Raw genomic sequence first — 23,381 nt, forward strand, 5'->3', positions numbered from 1 at the left:
ATCCTATGGCATTATCTGCTCTAAATATTATTGCCTTCCCCTATTAAAAAATACTTTATCTGAGAACATTATCATCTTTTATAATTTCGATCTCAGATCTATCTAAAACTGACTTTTCTGCACTGAAGGTGATTTTTCTTTTTACACTTATTAAAAGCATTGTTGGATTTATTCAGAGTCTGTCTAGTCTTACGTTAGTACCAGTTTCATTTATAATAAAAGCTTTCTCTTGTTTAGTATTTGGGAGAGGGGTTGGGGATTTAGCTCAGTGGTAGAGCACTTGCCTAGCAAGCACAAGGCCCTGGGTTCGGTCCTCAGCTCCACAAAAAAAAAAAAAAAAAAAAAAAAATTTTTTTTTTTGAGAGAAAACTCCTCATTTAAGTGTGTGTGTATGCAGGGCAGACTGCCTCAGGTGCCAAGTTCAGCAACGTTATCCACCTCTGTCTGACAGTGACTCTCTCAGTGACCTAGACTTTACCAACTAGGCAAGTAGACTGGCTGGCCACTGAGCCGGACACCCTCCTCTCTCCACCTCTTCAGTAGGAGGGTCACAAATGCACCTCATCATATCCAGTGTTTTTTTTACAAGAGTCCAGAACTCACTCAGGCACTTGTCTTTGTGAGCTTCTGTGGTTGGAATATGAAATGTCCCCCACAGACTTACATGTTTAACACTTGGTCTTCAATTGGTGCTACCATTAGGGGAGGTTGCAAGGGGATGTGAAACTTGAGATTCTACGGTGCTATACCACTTCCTGTTCACTTTCTGCTCTCCAATACTGATGCAATATGACCAGCTAGCCCTTGCTGCCATGACACTCCACAGTAGTGAGTGTAAACCCTTTCTCCCTTGTCTAGTCAGGTACTCAGTAACTACTCTACAGGGCATTTACCTTACCAACTGTGCCATCCCATAGGCCCTTTATCCAACAATTCTCAATTTGTCATTTATCTACAGCTCTCCCTCCCTCCCCACCTTCCTTCTCAAAAACACATCAGATTTTGACTGATCATCAGCATTCACAAGAAAAGCTAACTTCTTTACAATCATTTTCTGCATAAAAACTGTGTATTTACTTAGTTATGGCTTTATTTTCTGCCAGTTACTTCTGGTCTGAATATCGCCTTTCTCCAATTATGGGCTCTTCCTACCTCTCTCCCCCCAGTCCTCCCTCTCTGTGCTGAGAGCAGCACCAGCGCTGCAGGTATGCATCAACGCACTCAGCCGCCTGGGACTTTCTTACCTCATGCATTAGGACTTTCACCCTCTATGGACATGTTCACCGGATTCTTATTTGATTATTGTTATAAATATAAATATAAAATACTTTCTACTTCACACACCCTCCCTTTTCAAACCACAGTCCTTCACTGCATTTGTTTTGGTTGTTTCCAGATACCCAAACCATCAATATTTAACTGGGGCTATTACTTTATGCTTCACAGGCTTTGAAGTTACTTGTATTTCACTGATTTTCTAATAAATATCACATATCTTTGATCCGTGGGGGTAAGTTAGAAGCATACTATTTAACTTACAAATTCTGAAGAACTTTCTATATTTTTTGCTATGACTTCTAATCCTAATTCCATTCTAGGGGAAATACAATTTGTATGTTATAACATGCCTTCCAAATACTGATTTTGGTAACTACTCAATGGGTACTCAAAAATATATTATGCAATTGGTGGATAAACCGTGTACATAATTTAGATTTCCTAATTTGAGTTCAAATTTTCCACAACTCTAGTGGAATTTTTTTATTTGTTATCAGGATCTTGATATTCTAGTTCTGAGTTTATCCGCAAGTTAAACTCTAGCATTACAAATAAGATTTGTTCACTTTTTTTTTTTCAATTCTGTCCATTTGAGGGTATGTTTTAGATGTATACAAAAAACTGTCACTTCATAATCAATACAAAAACTCCCTTATAAAATATAACTTCGCCTAGGACTTTTTCTTTTTTTTTTTTTTCTTTTTTCTTTTTTTTGGAGCTGAGGACAGAGCTTTTCTAAGTACTGCAGAGCTGGGTCTTCTCCCACCAGTCTGAAGCTCTTACCTGTAAGTGAGGTATTGCTTGTATCTACGTTCATGCTATTCCTGGTGTAACTGCATTAAAAACTGTGTTTGCTTTCCTCCCAATTCTCCTTTGTTCCTCCCCTTCTTATTTCTGAGATTCACTGTTTCCTTATTACACTGGTATATTGTTGTATTATTTTTTAAAATAACCCGAACAGTGATGGTTTGTTCGTAAGACATGGAACTTTCATCAGTAATTTGTGAAAATTATGGCTCCGATGATCTCTAAATAGAATTTAGCTGTCTTTTAACAAAAATATTCACCCACCACTGCACAAACAGTTGAGACTAGTCTAGAATGGTCTGTCCTGACTCACAGGACAGATGCTGTAACTTGGCAGCCTACGTCATTCACCACAGCTCTCACTGAAGACTGTGGAGTGCAATCTCTGTCCCCTGTTTGGAAAGACTGCTAGATTCCAGCCAGTAGTGAGTCTATTTTCTTTGTATCTGAAACCAAGCTCACAGAATTAGGTTTTCACAAATGCTTAAAAGTGGATTTGCTTATATAAACTTCGACTTCTGGTATGCCTCAGGATCTTTTCTCCTAAGTATTCATTCATTTCAAAGTCCCCTCCACTGGTTTCTTCTGTAGTTCTTGGACAAGGCTGTCTCAGGTTCCTGTTCTGTGGCCCCATGTCCCTCATGTAGAGGTGCTAGTGTGTTTGTACAGGTTCGGTAGAGGGGAAAAGGCGAATGGTTTGTCTGGTATTAGTTCTCTGAAAACAAGACCTAAAAACTGCAGCCCCTTGAACATCATCATACAATTTGATCAGAAGATCCTACCATTATTTCTTCTTGGGTTACATAATAACTTCAACTGTCCAGGTCTAGGCCCTCAGCATCTCAGACTGCTGCAAAAGCTGTATTACAGAGTTCTGGTTTCAGACTATAAACACTTCATCAGAAAATTTTCAGTTTAGATGTCCATCATTAGAGATGCTACTTAGATGTCTAGGGCCTATTCAAAATAGAATAACAGAACTGTTAGGACTTCATCAAACTCCATCACCACTAGGAAACACACCTAAGGACAGTGATCATTCTACAGATTGCCACGTAGGAAGAAAAACTATTGTACTTCTACTGCCAGTGTCCTTTCAAGACTGAAATCTGCTCCCATCACAAATTCTTGACAATCTTTACGTTCCTACAAATAGACCCCATAGGTGCAATAATGTATGCATTTATATTTACATATGTACATGAGAAAAATGGAAACAGAAAAGGCACAAAGTAGACAGGCTGGAAAAAGGCAGAGGCTACAGGGCCAAGGTGAAACAAGAGTACAGACTGTGAGCACAAACAACACAGATGCAGTTTCAAGATCCGGTGCACCATAGGAAAGGCCGCCTCATGAAGCTCCCAAAGCACATTAGACTTCCGACACAGAAGAACTGGCTGTCTTGGGGAGAAGACGCATTTGCACTAAACTGTGTATCTAACCACCAGCATCTCCAAAAATACAGCAGACTACCAAATATGATTTTTTCTAGACTTGAGTATCACAAAACAGGTTGAGCACCATTAAAATGGGTTGTGGAAAGTGTTTGTTTTGTTGCATTCTGCTGACTTCTGTGATGACTACTGTTGTCAACCTGACAGGATCTAGAATCACCCATGAAAGGAGACCTGAACATACCCATGAGTGACTATCGTGATTCGATTAAGTAATCCACAGGGAGGACCATTCCTTGAGTGGAGATCCTAGACTGTATAAAATGAAGAAATCAAACTAAGCACTGACACTCATCACGCTACAACCCTGATTTTTCTGCCATGATGGACTGTACTCTTCAACTGTGAACTAGGATGAGCCCTTCCTCCCTCCTCAAGGTATTTGTCAGAGTACTTATAAAATTAGCAAAGGAACTAAGAAACATCCCATAAAATTTAACAACTCTTTATAAAATCAGCAAAGGAACTAAGAAACATCCCATAAAATTTAACAACTCTTTTCTTCAAGTACATATTTGAAAAGCCAATCAAATTTCAAAATGAATTGATAAATAAAAATACTAGCTCAGAAATTCTATCCATGGGAACTGGCCAAGTCAAAATTTAAATTAGCACATAACTTCTCAGTACACATGCTCCAATTCTTCCCAACAAACATTTTCTAATTGTTTATGGATGGTGATGATGGTGGTGGTGGTGGTGATGTGGCAGGGGAGACACTACTAGGGATTGGACCCAAGGCTTACTTATACATGCTAGGGAAATATTGAGCTATATAAATCTAGATCCTTTAAAAATATTTTTATTACATTTATTTGTTTATTCTGTGGAGGGGCAATCAGGTGAGAACATGGAGGTCAGAAGACAACTTGAAGGATCTGTTTCCTCCATTCACTATGTGGGGCTCACCTTAAGAACTGAGCTCTAGGTTCTCAGGCTTAGCAGCAAGCACTTCTATCTACAGAGTGAGCTTGCCAGTCCATACATTTTTTGAAGACAAGGCATCATTAAGTTGTCCAAGCTGGCCTTGACCTCATTCTGTTGCCCATGAAGCCTGAAATTGTGATTCTTCTGCCTAACTTCCTCTGCAGCTGTAATGATAAGACAGGCCCTACCAAAACTGGCATTTGTGCATACACTTCAAAACATTCTAGATTCAAGTCTCAAGTTGTCATCACATATAGATTGAGCAAATTTATATCATCTTTAAACTTCACCATACATAACAATTGTCATTACTCAGGACATTGAAAAATGTTTAAAAGTGGAATTACTTTGTTAGTCACAGTGTTGATTGCCAGAGTTGGAGAGGCACTTCCCGAAATAATACACTCCATTCCCAAAGAATCTGAATCTATGCTATATGGAGTTGAGGCCTAAAATACAAGAACAAAATAAACAATTATTAGCTTGTATATCCAACAAATTGACACAGTTTGAAGGGATTTTATCAAATTCTCCAATATCCAGTGTTGTGCCTTTTTTCAAATTATGAAACTAAGCAGCTATTTAAAATCCCTTCTGCATTCTTACTATATTCTGGCATGCTACTGGCCTAATCCTACCAAGTCTGGTACTCCCTTATTACACCTCAGTGAGTCTCATGATAGGGTGGTAGGTGGGGCTGGCACCTAACAACTTCCCCCACTTCTCCTTTTCAGCAACAGTTATCTGCCCATAGCTGCATGCTAAGAACCACCGTTCCCAGACTTATCTGCAGCTAGCTGTGGTCATGTGACTATGCCGTGGTCAATGGAGTATTGAGTAATACATGCAACTTCTGCAGCATTTCTTTGAAGAAGCTGGCTTGCCTACAACGTCTCCGTCACACTGTATGACAGAAACAGTCTTGTCTAATCTGACAGCTGACTTAGGCAATTATTGAGAAGCCCTGGGAAAAAAGATTAGAAAGAGTCTGGACATCTAAATGACTGTATATCCCTCTGACTTCAACTACTCCTGTCTCCACCTGAGAAATAGGCATCTCGTTTAGGCCTCTGTTACATCCTTATTACTGCTTACATAGAAAAATGACAAACAATATCTTAAATAGTATGTCCTATGCATTGTTATAAACATGAGTTTCTAAAACAATGCACAAATGTTGTCTGCATTTAAAGAGTGTGTTGGGGATTTGGCTCAGTGGTAGAGCACTTGCCTAGGAGGCGCAAGGCCCTGGGTTCGGTCCCCAGCTCCGAAAAAAAGAAAAGAAAAGAAAAAAAAAGAGTGTGTCTCTCAAAAAATTTACCCTCAGTGTTAGAAAGGTAAGAAAGGCAAATGAATAACTTGTGACCATGGTGTCAATTGTCTGGAAGAAATCCCACCCTCACATGCCGCAATTGAGCATAGACTTTTAAAAGCTCACACTTGGGGCTACTGGCATCATTTAATAACAGCAACTATGGGATTGCAGAAGGCACAAGGCCTTGGATTCAGCCTACCCACAAGGCAACAGGAAACCCTAAGGGGAAAAAAATCCACAGATACCCATCTAAGATTCAGTGTTGCAATGAATTATTAATACACTCATGAAATAAAGAACATCTGAATAAAATAAGAAAAAGCTTAGTGGAGAGATTAAAAACATGAAAATGAATAAGACCTAGATAAATATTATTTGTGAAAGAAAACTAGTCAGTGGGGTGGGGTTTATATAAGAATGAAAAAGAAAGGAAAACAATTAGTAATAACTTGAACAACAAACAACAACTAGAGAAAGCAGAGCTGCAGAAAGCTGTGTGGGTCTCAAAGGTCCAGTCAGGAACGTCACTAAATTATTAGAACTGATGAGTGCTCTTTATAAAATAGAATATAAAATATATTAAGAGCCAGTAGCTTTTCCATATTCCAACAATGAAAGCAACCCAATTCTTAAGAGCTCACACTCCACAATCTGTTAAGCAAACAAACCAAAGTAAAAAACTTTCACAGTAAAAATTACAAAGTACTTTAGAAAGAAACTGGAGGAAATACTGGAGGCAGAAGACCTGCTGCCTACACAAGTGAGAACACTGTTAACATGCTCACACTACCTAAAGTAAGCTATACATTCAATGCAATACTCATTAAAATACAAAACAGCATTTGTCACAGAACCAGGGGGTCGGGGAGCCAACCAAACAAATCTCAACTTCATATTGAAACCAATTCAACTCTAGATGGACAGAGCAACTCTGAGGAAAATGCAAAGGCACGGGTATCACAGCACCTGACCTCATCCCACACAACAGAGCCACAGTAAGAAGCAGCACTAACATAAACGAACTGCTTTCCTCAAGACTGGACTTAGGAGCTGTGGAGCTGACTCAGACATGATGAGCACTTGTCCTTCCATGGGACCTGGGTTTGGTTTCCGGTACCCACATGGCAGTGTACAACTGCTGTCTGTAAGTCTAGGTCCCAGTGCCCTCTTCTGACTTCTAGAGGTACAAAGCATTCATGTGATGCAGACATACATGTAGGCAAAATACTCATGCACATAAAATAAAACCACCTTAAAAAGTAAATTCAGAACCACGCCACTCAGCTCTTACTCCTTGGACTCCAACAACAAAGTCAACACTATAGTTACCCATATTTATCAGAGCTATTCCAATAGCTGAGAGATGACTATCAATAACTGGATACAGCATGCATTTAACTATGCATATATACATGTATTATTTATACATATACAAAATGGAGTATCTTTCAATAATGAAGAATGAACTCTTACTTGCAGGAAGTGAAGAACATCAAGTTAAGTGAAATAAGGCAGAAGAAAGACAAGTGTAATGTCTAAGCTCATAAGCTGTAACAAAAATGAGTCCTTCCTTAAGTTGCTTTTTCAGTCACAAGTAGAAGAACAAACATACACTGGTCATGTATTAGCAATTCAAAACATATGTTCATGTGAAAATACCACTGTAACAATAAAGTTAAAAACACAACTAGTTGGTATGGTTAAGAATAGAAAAGGGAACAAAAAAAAAAAAAAAAAAAAGAAAAGAAAAGAAATAATGACTAACATTTGAAAATTTAGTAAAAGACAAATCTGAAAATATGAGCTCAGTGAACCAAGGACAAACTCAAAGGGAAAACGAACAAAAGAACAAGACTCCGTGTGGCTTACAAATGCAGTAACTTCCAACACAGTTGAAGAAAGAGAAGGAGTTGGTTGGAAAAAAGGAAAACTGTCAGAATTTGTCGATGATGTCATTATTCAGAGTGTATTCCAGGTCATGTAAACATGGTATTTACAACTAACAAGATCAAAGGATAGAATGGTTAACAGACAAAATCAACTTTATGCTTGCATAGCAACTAGAAAGTGTTTAGCACTCATTTTATAATAGCACCAGGAAGCCATATTAAGGATTAAGTCCATCTAGAAATATTCAAGTCCTTTATGCTAATAACTAAAATTCTGTCTGGCAGAAAAATACCTAATGAATGCAGAACCCCTTTCATAGGTTGGAATAAGTATCGTTAGACCATTTCCCAGATCAGCAGTAGCCTGAGTAGAAAATCTTGGAAATAATGAAAATGTTCACTTACTATCTGTGACAATTCACTAATACAGGTATCAAAGCATTCCAATTATAAGCCTAGCCATTAATTGTGTAAAAAAGCCAAAATTCTACCCAGTTGTTAAAATAAGTTTCATGTACATGAAACCTTCAACTATGTACAGGATTTCTGTTTTAAAACCCCTAGATTTTATTTTATTTACACTTATTCTTTGGAGGTAACATGCAGTACTTTCCAAGTAGTGCACACAGGTATTCTTGTACAACTAAAGTGTCTGCTCCTTTCTATAGCTGAGGAGGAATGTAGGCTTCATTCCTTCCTCTTATCTCTTTAACCTTTCCTTTAAACACATACTTACTCTTTCTCAGACTCAACTGAGAAATCGAGTAACAAAAAACAAAAACAAAAAAAAACAAACAAAAAAACCCCATAACAATATTAAAAACATGGCTAGATACAGAGTATCCTCAGAAGAATGTCCTTTTGGGCCAGTGGGCTGGCTTACCAGGTTAAAAAATACTTGTCAGATAAACCTGATGATCTGACTTAATCCCCACTCTAAGGTGGATGATCAAAACAAATCCCAAGTTGTCCTGACCTCCACACATACATACCACAGTACCTTTTCTTGTATTTGTGTTTCCTGCTTCTATATGTATTCATGCAAAATAAATAAAATGATTTTTAAAAATCATATCACATGCTGGTGAGGATGTGGAAGAAAACACTCATCCATTGCTGGTGGGCTACAAACTTGTACAATCTCTTTGGAATCAATTTTGATGGTTTCTCAGAAAAATGAGAATAGTTCTACCTTAAGACCCAGCTATACCATTCCTGGGCATATACCCAAAAGATGCTGTACTATACCACAGAGACATTTGCTCAACTATGTTCACAGCAGCTATTTGTGTAATAGCCAGAAACTGGAAACAATCTAGATGTTTCTCAACTGAAGAATGGATAACGAGAATACGTACATCTACACAATGGAATTCTATTCAGCTATTAAAAACAAAGACACCATGAAATTGCAGGCAAATGGATGGAACTTGAGATTATCATCCTGAGTAAGGTAACGTAGACCTGGAAAGACACATATAGTATATATAGTATGTACTCATAAGTGGACACTAGCCATGAAGTGCAGGACACCCATACTACAAACCCACAGACCCAAAGAAACTGGTAACATAAGAAGGACCCAAGGGAGGATGTGTGACTCTTACTCAGAAGAGGGAAACAAAACAGTCAAGAGTGAATGGAAAGAGGGAACTGGGGGGAAGAGGGGATGAGGAGAGGTATGGAGATATGATCAGGTGTCTGGGGAGTGGGACTGAGAGGGTTAGGAGTAAGAATAGAAAACAGTAAGAACATCCCTGGGACTAGCTGGAGACCTGGGATGGAGGCTATAAGGGTGACCCCAGATGAGATTCCTTCCCACCAGCAGGGAATAGAGAATGGAGTGGCAATCTCCTGTAGCCAGGTAGAACTTCCAGTGGATAGAGGGGTACACCAACTCGCCCACAAAATCTTCAACCCAAAACTTATCCTGCCTACAAGATGCTCAGGGACGAAGATGGAGCAGAGATGGAGGGAATGACCAACCAATGACTGGCCCAACTTAAGACCCATCCCACGAGAGACAGCCAACCCTTGACTCTATTAACGATACTCTGCTAGCTTGTAGACAGGAACCTATTCTAACTGAGAGGCTTCATCCAGCAGTGGATGGAAGCAGATGCAGAGATCTAAAGCCAAGCATCAGGCGGGGCGCAGGGAGTCTTGTGGAAGAGTGTTGACCGAGCCAGAGGGGTAAGAAAACCTAGAATCCAGGAGTCTCAGAGTCTGAACCACCAATGAGCATCCAGGGGACTGAACCTACCACCTACCCCCGACATTTGTAGCAGATATGCAGCTTGGTCTTCATGTGGGTTTCCTAACAATTTGAATAGGGACTGTCTCTGACCCTGTTGCCTGCCACTGCATCTCCTTGCCCTACTTGGACCGCCTAGTTAGGCCTCAGTGGGTGATGAGTTAGTCCTGCTGGGACTAGACACCCCAGGGTGGGGTGGTAACCAAGGAAGGCTTCCCCTTCTCTAAGGAGAAGGAGAGGGGGTAACAGGGGAAGGGATTTGTAAGAGCAAGACTGGGAGGAGGAGGCTGTGATTGAGATGTAATATGAATAAAAAATTATGAAAAAGTAAAATAAAAACATATCCTTTTCTAATTATGTGTCCACCTTCCAGCTCTTGTCTTAAATAAATGTAAATGATTCCTAACTGCACACAATTGAGATTTTTCTTCATCAAAAAATACTAAGTATTTCAAATTCATGGTGTTTCAAAACAAACAAACAAAACCCATGAACAATTATATATTTACTTTTTTTAAAGCTAATATACTGTAAAGTTCATATACTACTACTTGGCCTTTTTAACCTTCAAATAATTTGTATGATAATGTTTTGGAAAATTTAAGATAAAACTACCCACAGCAATTTCCCTTTCATTATCCTAACTCTGTTCCTGGAAAGCTCATGTTCCAAACAGGAGCTAGAGTGACACTAACATCCTCCCATTCCCACCAGCAGGGGCTGCCCCTCCTTCACACAACCTACCTTTACAATGGGTTATAAAGACCTGGCAGCCTGCCTCAGGCTTCCACCTTTGACCCTTACTGTTAGTCCTACTATTCCTTCCCTTTTGCACTATACCAAGTACATTTCTGCTTTAGAAGAAAGGACCTAGCCCCCTATCCCCATACTTGTAGGACCTCAGAAGGAATTCTTTAAAGCTTACGCACAAAGACATCCCCAAAGACTAACTACCCTTGTTCCTAATTTTACTACTCTGTGATAAACTAAATTAAGGGATTCACAAATGTTTCTAAAACATAATCCAATGGCTATTAAAAATGTATTCTAATAAAAGCAATATATATGCCAGGTGGTAGTTGGTCACACCTCCAGCCTGGTCTACAGAGTAAGTTTCAGGACAGTCAGTGGCTATATCAATAATCCCTGTCTTCAAAAACCAAAACCTCAAGAAGGTCCAAGGCGGTGACACTGTGATTTCTGCCCAGTGCTCTGAATGTCAAAGTGAAGAAATCAATGGTGGGGAGGGGGGTAAGAGGGAGGGAGGCATACTCTCACACCCTTGAGGTGACCAGCCAGGAGACATGGCGCCCAGATCAAAGCTCATGTGGCCTCACTAGAAGGCATTGCCCCCAGAAGATCAAGTTGTGCTTCTGGCAGGCTGCTGCTGGAGGATGAGGCCACCCTAGGCCAGTTGGTGTAGAGGCCCTGACCACTCTGGAAGTAGCTGCCCCATGCTGTGAGGTAAAGTTCATGGTTTCCTGGCTCAGGCTGGAAAAGTAAGAGGTCAGACTCCAAGGTGGCCAAATAGGAAAAGAAGAAGAAGAAGACAGGCTGGGCCAAGAGGCAAATGCAGTACAAGTGACGCTTTGTCAATGTTCTACCCACCTTTGGCAAGAAGAAGGCCCCAATGCTAATTCCTAAGTCCTGTTGTGATCCTGCCACACTAATAAAGCCACTTTGCCAAGAAAAACCTGCAAAAGGTATTTAATATCAGGCCCACCTTGAAAAGTTGGGTATGATATATTATACATCCATTTTCCACCATAAACAACCAGTAAACTGGAACCATGATCTTTTTTCTTTTTTTTCTTTTTTTTTTCGGAGCTGGGGACCGAACCCAGGGCCTTGCGCTTGCTAGGCAAGCGCTCTACCACTGAGCTAAATCCCCAACCCCTTGAACTGTTTTTTTTTCATCATGATCCATCCTAGAGAGCCATGAAGAATGCCTTTGTCTACAGAGCCACAACTTTAATCACCCATAGAAGGCCTCTCTGTGCTCCCACCAGAAAGGCCACCAAGCCTGCATCCAATCCAAGAACAATCCCCATGGGACAAGCTGGCACCACACCCCCAACCGCACTAGACCCTCTGCCCAGCCTGCACCTGGATGCCCAAGAGTCTGAGAACCCCATGGTCTCATCATTGCAGGCTCTGGGACCTCCGAACAAGCTCCAACTTCTAACATCTCAAACTGTGCTCCCCCCAACCCACCCCACTCCCCGCACCCCCCCCCACAGGGAGCGGTGTCTCTGTGCTTCCCTACAGTCCAGTGGCAAATGCTGGGGAGGGAAACGTGGGGGAAGTGCAGTCAAAATTCCATATTCCACAGAACCCTGTGGCAGAGTGGACTCGAGCCTACAGTCTATCTATATATCTATATTATCCTGGTCCTTTTCTTCAAGGTTTAGAAATTTTTTTTTTTAACCAGCAGCAAAGCAGGCATATGTCAAATTTATCTCGCCACACATTTACTTCATTTTCTTCACATTAAAATCTTTTTTCCTGACTTACTTTGCAAATATTTAATATCCATTATCGGCTGTGTAAAAACACTGATGCTAGAGATATGAATACTTTGTTTACTATGGGGACATTAGTCTAGGGAAGGAGAAAATATAGAAAAAATTACTGTAAGTGTTTGTGATTTTATAAAAGAACTTTATAAGAATTCTACGGCACCACAAATGCAAACACAAGGAAAGGCTTTAGACTAAGTAGTCAACACCTGAATTGAGTCCAACAGCACAAGAGGGTGAGAATGATGTTCAGCTGTAATGCTGCAGCTGGAAAAAGGGTAAGAAAAATGACATGCAGTCAACACATGGTGGCAGCTGAGGTGTTAACTATACGTCTTACAACACATATTAAAATATCAACCAAAGGTTTTTCTCTTTCATTCTTGGAAATAGCTTTAACCATGGATTCACACCAACACAAGCACAAAGACGGTATGCAGAGTAATACCATATGAATGAATGAAGAGGAATGCACTGTGAGGACAAGGAAAAAAAAATTGGTATAACCAGGAAGAACATTTGTGATGGCTGTCACTTAAAAGTCAATCCGCAGTGTTTGAGTACAGAACAAAGCTCAGAACCTGGTGTGAGACTCACACAGCAGGGGTGTCCTTCAAACAACTCCTAAACTGCCTCCCTTGCTCAGTGTGAAGATCAAACAAAAGGGGCTGGAAAATGCTCTGAAATTACACAAAACTGTAAAAGGAAATCTTACTTTTCTTGTGATTACACGTCATCTAATGGAAACGAATTTTAAGAGTCTACATTTCTGACATGCTCAGCACTCATGAATCATGATAATGAGCTTTACCCGTTCTACAGATCTTGCCCTCTTCTTTGGCCGGGTAGGCAGCGTGTCTTCCTTCGGATTGGTGTCTATGGCCCAGTAAGAACCCTAAAGGTAAAAAACAAGTTATATTAATTGTATATCATAGTAAACCTTAACATGGAGTGGTGCTACCAGGAGGAAGTAAGTCACTGTGGGGGTGGACTTTGAGATCTCCTATGGTCAGGTCCCTGTCCAGTATGGAAGGCAACCATCTTGGCTGCCTTAAGATCAAGACATAGAACTTTTGGCTCCTCCAGCACCATGGCTGCCTCGCCTCTTACCATGATAATGGGCTGAACCTCTGAAAGTATAAGCAGCCTCAAATAAATGTTTTCCTTTATAAGAGTTGCCTTGGTTATGTTATCTCTTTATAGCAATGAAATCCTAAGATAATAATCTCCAAAACCAAGAATTCTGAAAATGTAACAACTGACAAAAAGAATGGAAAGAAACGCCTGACAGGCCTCACCTGACGGGAAGGTGTCCCACTGCTACTACCTTGAAGCTTTTACCTTGAAATGGGATCTCATTAAGTTACCCAAATGGGCCTCATCCTTGTACTCTTCCTGTTTCAGCCTCATGAACAGTTAAGATTATAAGCATGTACAACTGTGCCCCCCACCACCAAAAACCTCTAATTAAACAGAAAAAGGAAGCTCACACATAAATTATTCAAGAGATCACTTCTATAGTATCAGTCCAAGGGCATTTACCACTACTGAATCAAGAGGAAACCAACAGTCAACTATGATTTTTAGTGAGTGACTCATTACTACTTTATTAATTATTTTTATTTTAAAAACTGTGGGAGAGGGTTGAGGGTAGGGGTATGCATTCCAAAGCGCACACATAATGGACAGAGCATGGCAGATGTCTCCCCTATTATGCTCACACATGGTACACAAACATACCTGGTAGAAAACACCAATGCACACAAAATTTAAAAAAAAAAAAAAAAAAAAACCTGCAGGGGAGTGGAACTGTGATAAACACTCCTTTAATCCCAGAACCCAGGAGGCAAAGGCAGATGGATCTCTCTTGTGAGTTTGTGGTCTGCCTGATCTATAAAGTGAGTTCCAGGATAGCCAGGGCTACAAGGAGAAACTCCATCCCCAACATACAAAAAAATAAATACTAAAAAAACAAACAAAAACAAAACAAAATCCCAATGTTTAACAGTTTTGTACACAAAATACTACACACAGATCAACAATGGGGCAAAATCAGTTATAAGCACATTTACTTGTTGAGACATCTCACCAACTCAGGTTTCATTTTTAAAATAAACTTTCCCAAAATGTTTTAACAAAAACACAATGTACCAATATTAAGCAAATAATTCAGAAGTGTTTATAATATACATACCCTGTAATTAAAATAAAAAATGAAAACAAAGTATCCAGAAAACTAATATTAGAGTTTACCATAAACTTTTATTTAGTTATAAAATTTTATAAAAATTTTTACAAATAAAGCACAGTAGAAAACCTTGAAAATTTTTGGATGGCCTATTTAGATTAAGAAAATTTATGGTTGCCAGGAGCTTAAAGTGGGAGAAATGGGGAGGAGAAAAAAAAAATTAATGGGAACTATTGTCCTTTTCAAGATAAGGAAACATCCTAGAGTTCAGCTTTACAGATCAGCTGAACTAGTGGGTTATATGATCCAAAGCAAGAGGGAACATGCAAGTCACATCTAAACCAAAGTGTATTTCTGCAAGGGGTTAGGGGCATGCTGGTTTCAGTGAGCCTTGTTGGTGGAGGGGTGATCACAAAAGATCAATATGTAAAACTCTCAGTAACTTTTCCAGTGTCATGCTTGTCTGCTTCCCATCTTGATGATCATGTACTAATCATCTAAAACTATAAGCAAGCCTCCAATTAAATGCTTTCTTTTGTAAGAGTTGCCTTGGTCATGGTCTTCATAGCAACAGAACAGTAACTAAGGCAGGGAAAAAGGAACCAGTGACATCTAATCTAACACAGTTATGCATGACGTAGCCAACTCACTGTCAGTGGTACTGCCTGGAAGGAATCCCTGTCTCCTTATTTCTAGTTGAGTCCTACCTTCCTTTAAACAATGCTACACACTAGAGTTCTTCCTAAGAGTTTTAGTTTAGTTTATGTGTATATGTGACCCATATGCATGCAGGACCACGGAGTCAGAAGAGGATGTCAAATAGTGAGCTCTATAATGTGTGAGCTGATACGTGCAATGCAATGATAGCACTTGCTGCCACACACATACGCAATGCCTCTGACCCAGGACCTATCTCTCCTCTCCCTCTCTCCCCACACTCCCCCTTTGTCACACACACACACACACACACACACACACACACACACACACACACACACACACACACACACACACACACACACACACACACACACACACACCAAGTTTAAAAAATAGGAACATTTCATAAAGATAAAAGAATTCGAAAAAAGAATTCGAAAAGACAATTAAAAGGACTACACATAAATTAAATATTAACATGAATCATGAATATAAATGTAAACCATCAAACTTACAGAAACATAAAAAAATCTGTATGTACTTACTAGCTGAGCCTAGACAGCACACAAAAGTCACTAAATAGTAACTTAGGAATAGATTCCATTTCATTAACATTTAACATGACTACTCTTTTTAGAGCCTAATTATAAAAATAAAAAGGCAAACCTCAGTCTGAGACTATTTTCACAACATAAATCTAGCAAAAGACTTCTATACAGAACACACGCAGTCTCAGTAATGACAGTTTTTAACTTAATCAGGGGTGATTAGGATTGTGGGCAAACCAAAATTATGGTAAGATATTGTTTCACACCCAGCCAAAGTTAAAACCATCACTAGTAATGAATTAGTAGTGGGAAGCTTTGGAACTGCTGTGAAAATGCAAAGTAGCACAGCCACAAGGAATAAGGATGAGTATCACCTCCCACTTAGCCTGTGACCCAGCAACCCTTCCTCTCAGTAGTCAAGAGGACTCAAAGAAAACATGTAGAATTCCCAAGTAGTTTTTTAATGACAATCCCAAGCTGAAAAGACCTCTAAATTGTTTACCAGCAAATAAATGAGTAAGCCATCTTTTCTATTCATAAAATAGAACATGTCTTAATAATAAACAAGTAATGGTGAAGGGCAGCCAGCTCTGCAGTGAGAAAGCATGCACACTCGTATGCCTGACGACTTCATTACTACAAGTTCCCTAACATGAAAAACACCTATGAAGAGTTCAAAGATCACCATCTAAGAGTCAGGTTGAACTCAATTTCATCTGGAATCAAGACCAGACATGTAAATCAGCTCAGGATTCTATTAAGTAGACATCAAGTCATATCAACAACACTCATACAGTAAATACATACGCACGTCATGCAGCTCCCCCAACCTGAGAAAGAAACACCATGGCTCAATCTCTACAGTCCCAAACAGCAAACTGAAATTCCACAGCTTTCGCCTACAGCTTTCCAAAGAGCAAGACACAGTAGACTTCGAGATGTATTGAAATGAAAGTTAATTCTAAAGAGGTTTAAAAAAAAATCTACAACACACAAAACCTCCACAGTGTTTAACAGAAAAGACCATAAAGTTATTAATCCATAAACACCAGGAAGATGAAGATTTATAAATAAAGATTTGTAAGGTTAATCCTAGCACCTAGGAGAATTTGAGACAGGAGGGCTGATTTGAGTTCTAGGCCAGTCTGATCAATGGTTAGCATCTATCTAAAATATATATCTCAATGAGCAACAAGTAATTTAAATAATTTTATTCACATCATAAAGTATGTATTACTTTATATAAAGTATATCTTTGAATAGCAATTCAAAGTACCCTGCTTTTACCACGTAGTAATGTAACCTTTCTTTAACAAGCTTCAGGTTGAAAATGCTATTAATAAACATGTTTATTCTCTGATGAGGTAGAAATAGTCATAACCTTTATTCCAGGAAAAAGAATTTTGAGCCTAGGTAACTAGCAAATCTAGATGACTAAATCTATAGTCTAAGTTCTAAATCACCCACTGCTAAGCACGGACTCACTGCTGCTCTTACTTCTTACCTCTCAATGCACACCTATTTCAAGAACTTCAGAAATGATACCAGAGCCTTCACACTTTCATATCACATGTTAATTTTCCTTTCTCATTCCCAGTTTATATGTGGCCATCTATCTTCCCAACGGCATCTGAGGATGCTACACAGTCTGCAGGTCCGTTTAAAAAGCACTATTCTTACCAGCTTGAGTCTGGTTTATTCCCACTGCTTCAATGTAATCAACAACATCAGCTTTCTCTGGTGCGTAAAGTGGTTACTTTACACATCAGAGCCACTCTCTTCAAACACAAAGGAGACTATTAATGATCAAACACAGTAGGCACTCAAAGGCAGGCTGCCTGGTGGCTGAATGAGTGGATGTATAAACAACTGTCCCAATGTCAACTTAGGTTCCTGGAACATCCTTTTGGAACAAATGCAGATTTCCTCACTTTAAAAGGCACTAATGATCAAATTAAGTAAACAATGCCTAAAAGAGCAAATAAAGTAATTCACTCCTAAATTAATAAGACTTAAAATATGTAATTACCATACTGATTTAATAAATGGCTTCTCCAAGTTTTACATATCTCCAAGTTTTACATATCATACAGATATGTAAAAGTATCTTATTAAGTGCTTTTATTTAATCAGTGCCCTAATTTAATTCTTTTAGTTTTTATAGTTGAATATAAAGTTTTACTATGTCATTCTCAATGTCTAAGAGACACCCAGCTCACGTATCTTCAATATACAACCCACTAAAAAAGCAGCTTAACATAACTACTAGTTGTTTTATTTTTAAATCTCAGTACTTATCATTATTTGGACTAAGCCTAAATGAAAGGAATCAAAAGATCAAATAAGCAACAATTCTGACAGCCTTCAAATGGTCAATGTGTGGGAGCCCCATGGGATGGAACACAGGCAACAAGAAGGGATGAACTGTTGAGTTCATGGTATGGAAGGATCTAAAATGAATGCATCATGATAAATGAAAGGTCAACTAAACAGACTGTGTACAGTATGAGACATATTACATACCAACCTGCAAAAGGCAAAATTCTAAGAAACAGAAAACCTATCAGTAGTTGTTGGAGTCTCAAAAAAGGGGAGACTAACTTCCAGTGGACAGAATAAAATACATCTTGATCATAATGGTTACATTCTACACTTCTCCAATTTTCTAAATTGTAACCCAAGGTGATACCACTTATAGGTATAAAAATTAACCTTTGGGTTAAATATTGTATAAAATGGTTGGATCTAGCAAAAGGGTGTACAACAACGAAGTGTTACATTGCAGATGTAAAGAAAAGGCAGCTGAGGGCTGGAGAGATGGCTCAGTGGTTAAGAGCACTGACTGCTCTTCCAGAGGTCCTGAGTTCAATTCCCAGCAACCACAAGGTGGCTCACAACCATCTGTAATGGGATCTGATGCCCTCTTCTGGTGTTGTCTGAAGACAGCTACAGTGTATTCATATAAATAAAATAAATCTTTAAGAAAAGGCAGCTGAGAAGAAACAGTTCACAGATGCTGGGACAGAAAGTCATTGAAATACCTATTATCAGTGCTGGCTTTTGATTTTCAAAGAGTTCATTTTTGTATATGTGTGCATATGTGCCAGAGGTTGCCCATGCAGGCCAGAAGAGAGGTGGAGTTATTATTTAATAGACAGCTGTGAGCTACCAGATATGAATGCTAGAAACTGAACTCAGGTTCCCTGCCTCCAAAAGAAAAAAGGGGCAGCATGGCTAAGCAATGTCTCCACCTTCTGTTGTTGAAACAAAGCATCTCATGCAGCTCAGGCTGACCTCAACCTCCTGAGTGCTGGAAGCTTAAGTGTGCATGCCACCATGCCCAGCTACCCTTGGCTTTCACGTCTCAGTGTCTAGTTACTGATGTGACATTCATAATTGACCTTTGCCTTGACATTTGCTCACCGGCACCAATCCATTTCTGTACTTTTGGACCTTGTTATTAATTCCTTTAGTCACCAATTCACCTGAACTTTGTCTGTTCGGACTGCTTATTTGACTAAACTTAATTATGTTCTATGTCCAGATGGCAATCAGAGCCCTTAGCTCTAATGATTTAAAACCACTATGTCTACTCCCACCCCACCTTGGCTCAATGGTTTTCTCCCACTGTGGTTAACAGTGGTTTGGGAAAGCTTAAGTGCCATTATTAAATAGTGTTATTTTTATAATTATATTACATATTAAATACTGTAATATAAAACAAAACCAATTAATAGATTCCCACGCTTATCCAACATGTTGGCCTCCTCTCAAGGAAGACAGGTATAATGGAAAAAGCACTCAACTACAAACCAGGAAACCAAGTGAATCTCACTTGTTCAGCACTCACTCTGTGCTGGTTACAGATTACTGAGAAGGAGGGGGAGCAACAGAGTTCTGACGGTACTAAAATAGCGTAGCTTCTGCCATTAATTGACCTTAAAAGAATCAAGTTAAAGAAATGAGTGGACTGGGGGCTAGAAAGAGACATTCCTAATGATAAACTGAAGAGCTGGTTGCAGCTTTTCATGAAGTATTCCTCTTTAGTTTATTCTAGTTTTCTGCAACTGTTAAGAAAATATGACCAGAATAGCTGTCTCTAATTCCAAACTAACCATGAATAAAGAATATCTCAGTCCTAATTACCTGTTGTGTAAAGTGGGGTGACACCAAGGTTTCCAAAACAAAATGGTGGGCTTTTTTCCCCCTTCTAAACCAAATTTTCATTCTAATATCATAAAGGGGTGAAAAGTTGGGTCAGAGGTTAAGAGGCTATTCTTAAAGAGGATCCAAATTCAATTTCCACACCAACATGAAGTTCACAACCATCTGTAACTCAAATCCCAAGGGATCAACAAACCTCTTCTGGTCTCTGGGGAACCAGGCACACACATGGTGAACAGATTTATATGCAGATAAAAAAAAACAAAAACCACACATACACATAAAATAAGTAAACTTTATATACCAAATTAAGGTAACTTTATTCACATAATGTATTACTTAAAAGATCAAGTTTACAACATTAACTTCTAACCATAATCAGTAAGAACAATGGCTACTACTCAAACCTAGCTTTGAAATCCCAATTGAAAGCAATTCTATTATTATAAACCTAGTTTGCAAAATTAAATAGTGAGAATGATTAGGTTTGTTGAATACAAAACATTAAAACTAGAGACAAATGGTAAAAGCTGAAAGCTCATTCAATTCACTTTTAAACAGATTCTTTTTAATTTTGTCTATGTGCATGTGCTTGTGCATGGGTTTGTGCACATGAGTGTAGGTGAAGATAGAGGCCAGAAGAGGGTGCTGGATCTCATGCAGCTAGAGTCTACAGGGAAGTGTGAGTTGACTAATGCAGATGCTAGGAACCAAACTGCAAGAGTAGTACATGTACTCACAAGAGAGCCACTGTTCTGGGCCCTCTGTACTTTAATTACATAGTGAGATAAATTTAGGTCCAAAGGATAATTTCAAAATGAACCTTATCTTTTTAAAAATCAACCTTACTCCAGGATATTACTTAATTAAAGAAGGAAAATTTTATCTTCTATACAAAAGAAAACTAGCAGCCAAGTGTTTAATGGACTTTGAACTGGTAACTATTTAGTTAAATAGAAAACAAGTATTAATTTAGTGAGCATTTACTCTCTCTAAAAGTTAAAACTAGGCATGGTGGCTCATGCCTGCAATTCCAGCACTAGGGAGGCAGAGGCTGTAAGTTCAAGGTTCTCCTGGTCTCCATAGCTAAGACCAGGCCAACGGGGTTACATATACCTGTATCAAAACACAAAAGCAAGCAAAATCTTAATAAGTTTAATCAGAATCAAATGTTTATAAAATCAAACTAGTGCCTTCATAGATCTTAAATTATTTCTCACATTTTAAAAAATAGTTTTCAGGGCTGGAGAGATGACTCAGCAGTAAAGATCACTGATTATTCTTCTAGAGGTCCTGAGTTCAAAATTCCCAGCAACCACATGGTGGCTCACAACCATCTATAATGGGATCTGATGCCCTCTTCTGGAGTGTCTGAAGATAGCTACAGTGTACTCATATACGTTAAATAAAGAAATCTTTTAAAAAAATAGTTTTCAACCTGAGTCATACTACAGAAATTGCTGGGTGTAGTTATACATAATTTTAAACCCAAGCACTGGGAAAGGGAGGCAGAGCTAGGCAGATTTTTATAAATTTGAGGCCAAACTGAACCACATAGTAGGTTCTAGGCCAGCTAGAGCTATAGGTAAAAACGTGTCTTTAAAAATAAAAAATTGTGAAGGACATTTAAAAAGAAAAAAAACTAGTTCTTTTAGAGACAAACCTACTTCAAAAGGAAAAAAAATTTCATTATCAATTCCCATTCACAATGTTGGTGTTAAGAGCATGAGAGTAAAAAGACTCTTAGAATAATATAGTCAATCTTAAGAAAGGCCTGCGGGAGAATAAATCCTCCAAAGTGCCACGAAACACCACCCCTTCTGGGCTTCGAGAAGAAATGCATAGCTCTATGCCTTAGTGGTCTTGAAGAAGACATGGTATGCTCATCAACAAGGGTGCCTCCTCAATGCCACTGACCTCTGTGCATTCACAGAACAAGATACACATGATCCTCAAACTCCAAAGTTTAGATTTTATAGATAACTAATGAAGACTGATGACTGGGGTGTGGAGTTAGCATTTCTGAAAGACTGCTTTGTGAGGCTGCTTTGTGAAAGATCCTGTAAACAGAAGCAGCAAGCCCTAACACAGAGACCAAGCAGGAAGGGATATAGCATGATGGTAACTACAATGAGAGAAAACAAGCTTCAATGAAATAGCACTAGCTCAATCTCCAGGGATAAGCATTAATAAGCCAACCGGAGAGGGGAAAAAGGGACCATGTGAAAGACGTGCTTACCAATCTTAAAGATGATCTTCACAGTAACTATGCATGAGTTAAACTACAAGTGAGATGACAAGAGTAAAACTGAAAAGGGTATTTTCTAACAAACAACACACACTCAAATAAGAATGGTATCTTATCAACAGGCACAAGGGGCTCAGTCCAAATCCAGCAACTTATGCTGACAAGCACCTATAATGCCATCTAGCAGTCTAAGCTTTAGAACAGAAGCGACCATGTGTACAAGCTGCAGCTACAATGTTATGTTGCAGAGCTACCACCTCAACAAAGCAAGCAGAGATTCTCCGGATACAACACTGAAACTGTAATGCTACCAGGAGATGGTAAACAACTCTGAGGAGAGAGTAGAAATCAATGTTTACTTCATTAGAGCACTTTTCTCCTTGCTACCTACAGGGTTCCTCCCCAAATAGTAGGAGCCCGCCATATTTCCTGACAAGCAATTCAACATCAGATTAGATTCCACACACAACACTAAGAAAACCAAGCAAAACCGAGGTAACACAAGGCAAACTCTCAAGCTCTAACTGCCTTTATCACTTTAAAGGAGCCCTCAAGCTGAGTGATGGCAAAGTGTTTAATTGTAGCAGTCAGGAGGCAGAGGCAGGGAGATCTCTGTGAATTCTAGGGCAGCCAGAGATACAGTAAGCACTGTCTCAAAAAACCGGTCGGTCAGTCAGTCACTTAATCCATCAGTCACTAACAATTTAAAAACAGCTGGTTCTTACACGTCACCTAAGCCAGTATAGGCAGGAATACTTGCTGATTCACACAACTCTTGTGAACTAGATAGTCTTGACTCACATATGCCAAGAGACAGATGGCTACAATTTAAGAAAATGTCCTACCTTTCCGGGATCATCCTTGGATCGAGGCACTTTAAGGAAACATTTGTTCAGTGACAGATTATGCCGTATGGAATTCTGAAATTAAAGAAGAAAACCATTGTTGGGTCAGTAAAATATGAAAAAAACCTACTCCATTTTAAAAAACAAATCAAGAAACCTACAGATTTCTTCTATGAATTTGAACACAGTTACAAATAGAGGCAACTTTTAAAGCTCCAGGGACTGGGAAGACGTTGGTTCAGCTCAGCAGGTAAGAGTGCTTGCTGCACTTGCTTATCCCTGGAG

At 39.1% G+C, this 23,381-nt stretch overlaps 1 protein-coding gene across 4 annotated transcripts in view; it reads right to left on the minus strand.

Annotated features, from left to right (window-relative positions):
• Foxj3 (forkhead box J3) overlaps positions 1-23,381 on the minus strand; it is an 83,532-nt gene that overhangs the window by 15,530 nt on the left and 44,621 nt on the right. For 3 of the 4 annotated variants that reach the window (XM_032899131.1, XM_032899132.1, XM_032899134.1), the window contains 3 exons: positions 23,097-23,171; positions 13,255-13,338; positions 4,814-4,915 (listed from right to left, as the gene is read on the minus strand). In XM_032899131.1, coding sequence (XP_032755022.1) covers positions 4,814-4,915; positions 13,255-13,338; positions 23,097-23,171 — 261 coding nt within the window. The remainder of the gene's footprint in view (positions 1-4,813; positions 4,916-13,254; positions 13,339-23,096; positions 23,172-23,381) is intronic. The other variant, XM_032899133.1, reaches the window with a different exon arrangement.

This window comes from Rattus rattus, chromosome 1 (genome assembly GCF_011064425.1).
Source record: "Rattus rattus isolate New Zealand chromosome 1, Rrattus_CSIRO_v1, whole genome shotgun sequence".
NCBI classification, from domain to species: domain Eukaryota; kingdom Metazoa; phylum Chordata; class Mammalia; order Rodentia; family Muridae; genus Rattus; species Rattus rattus.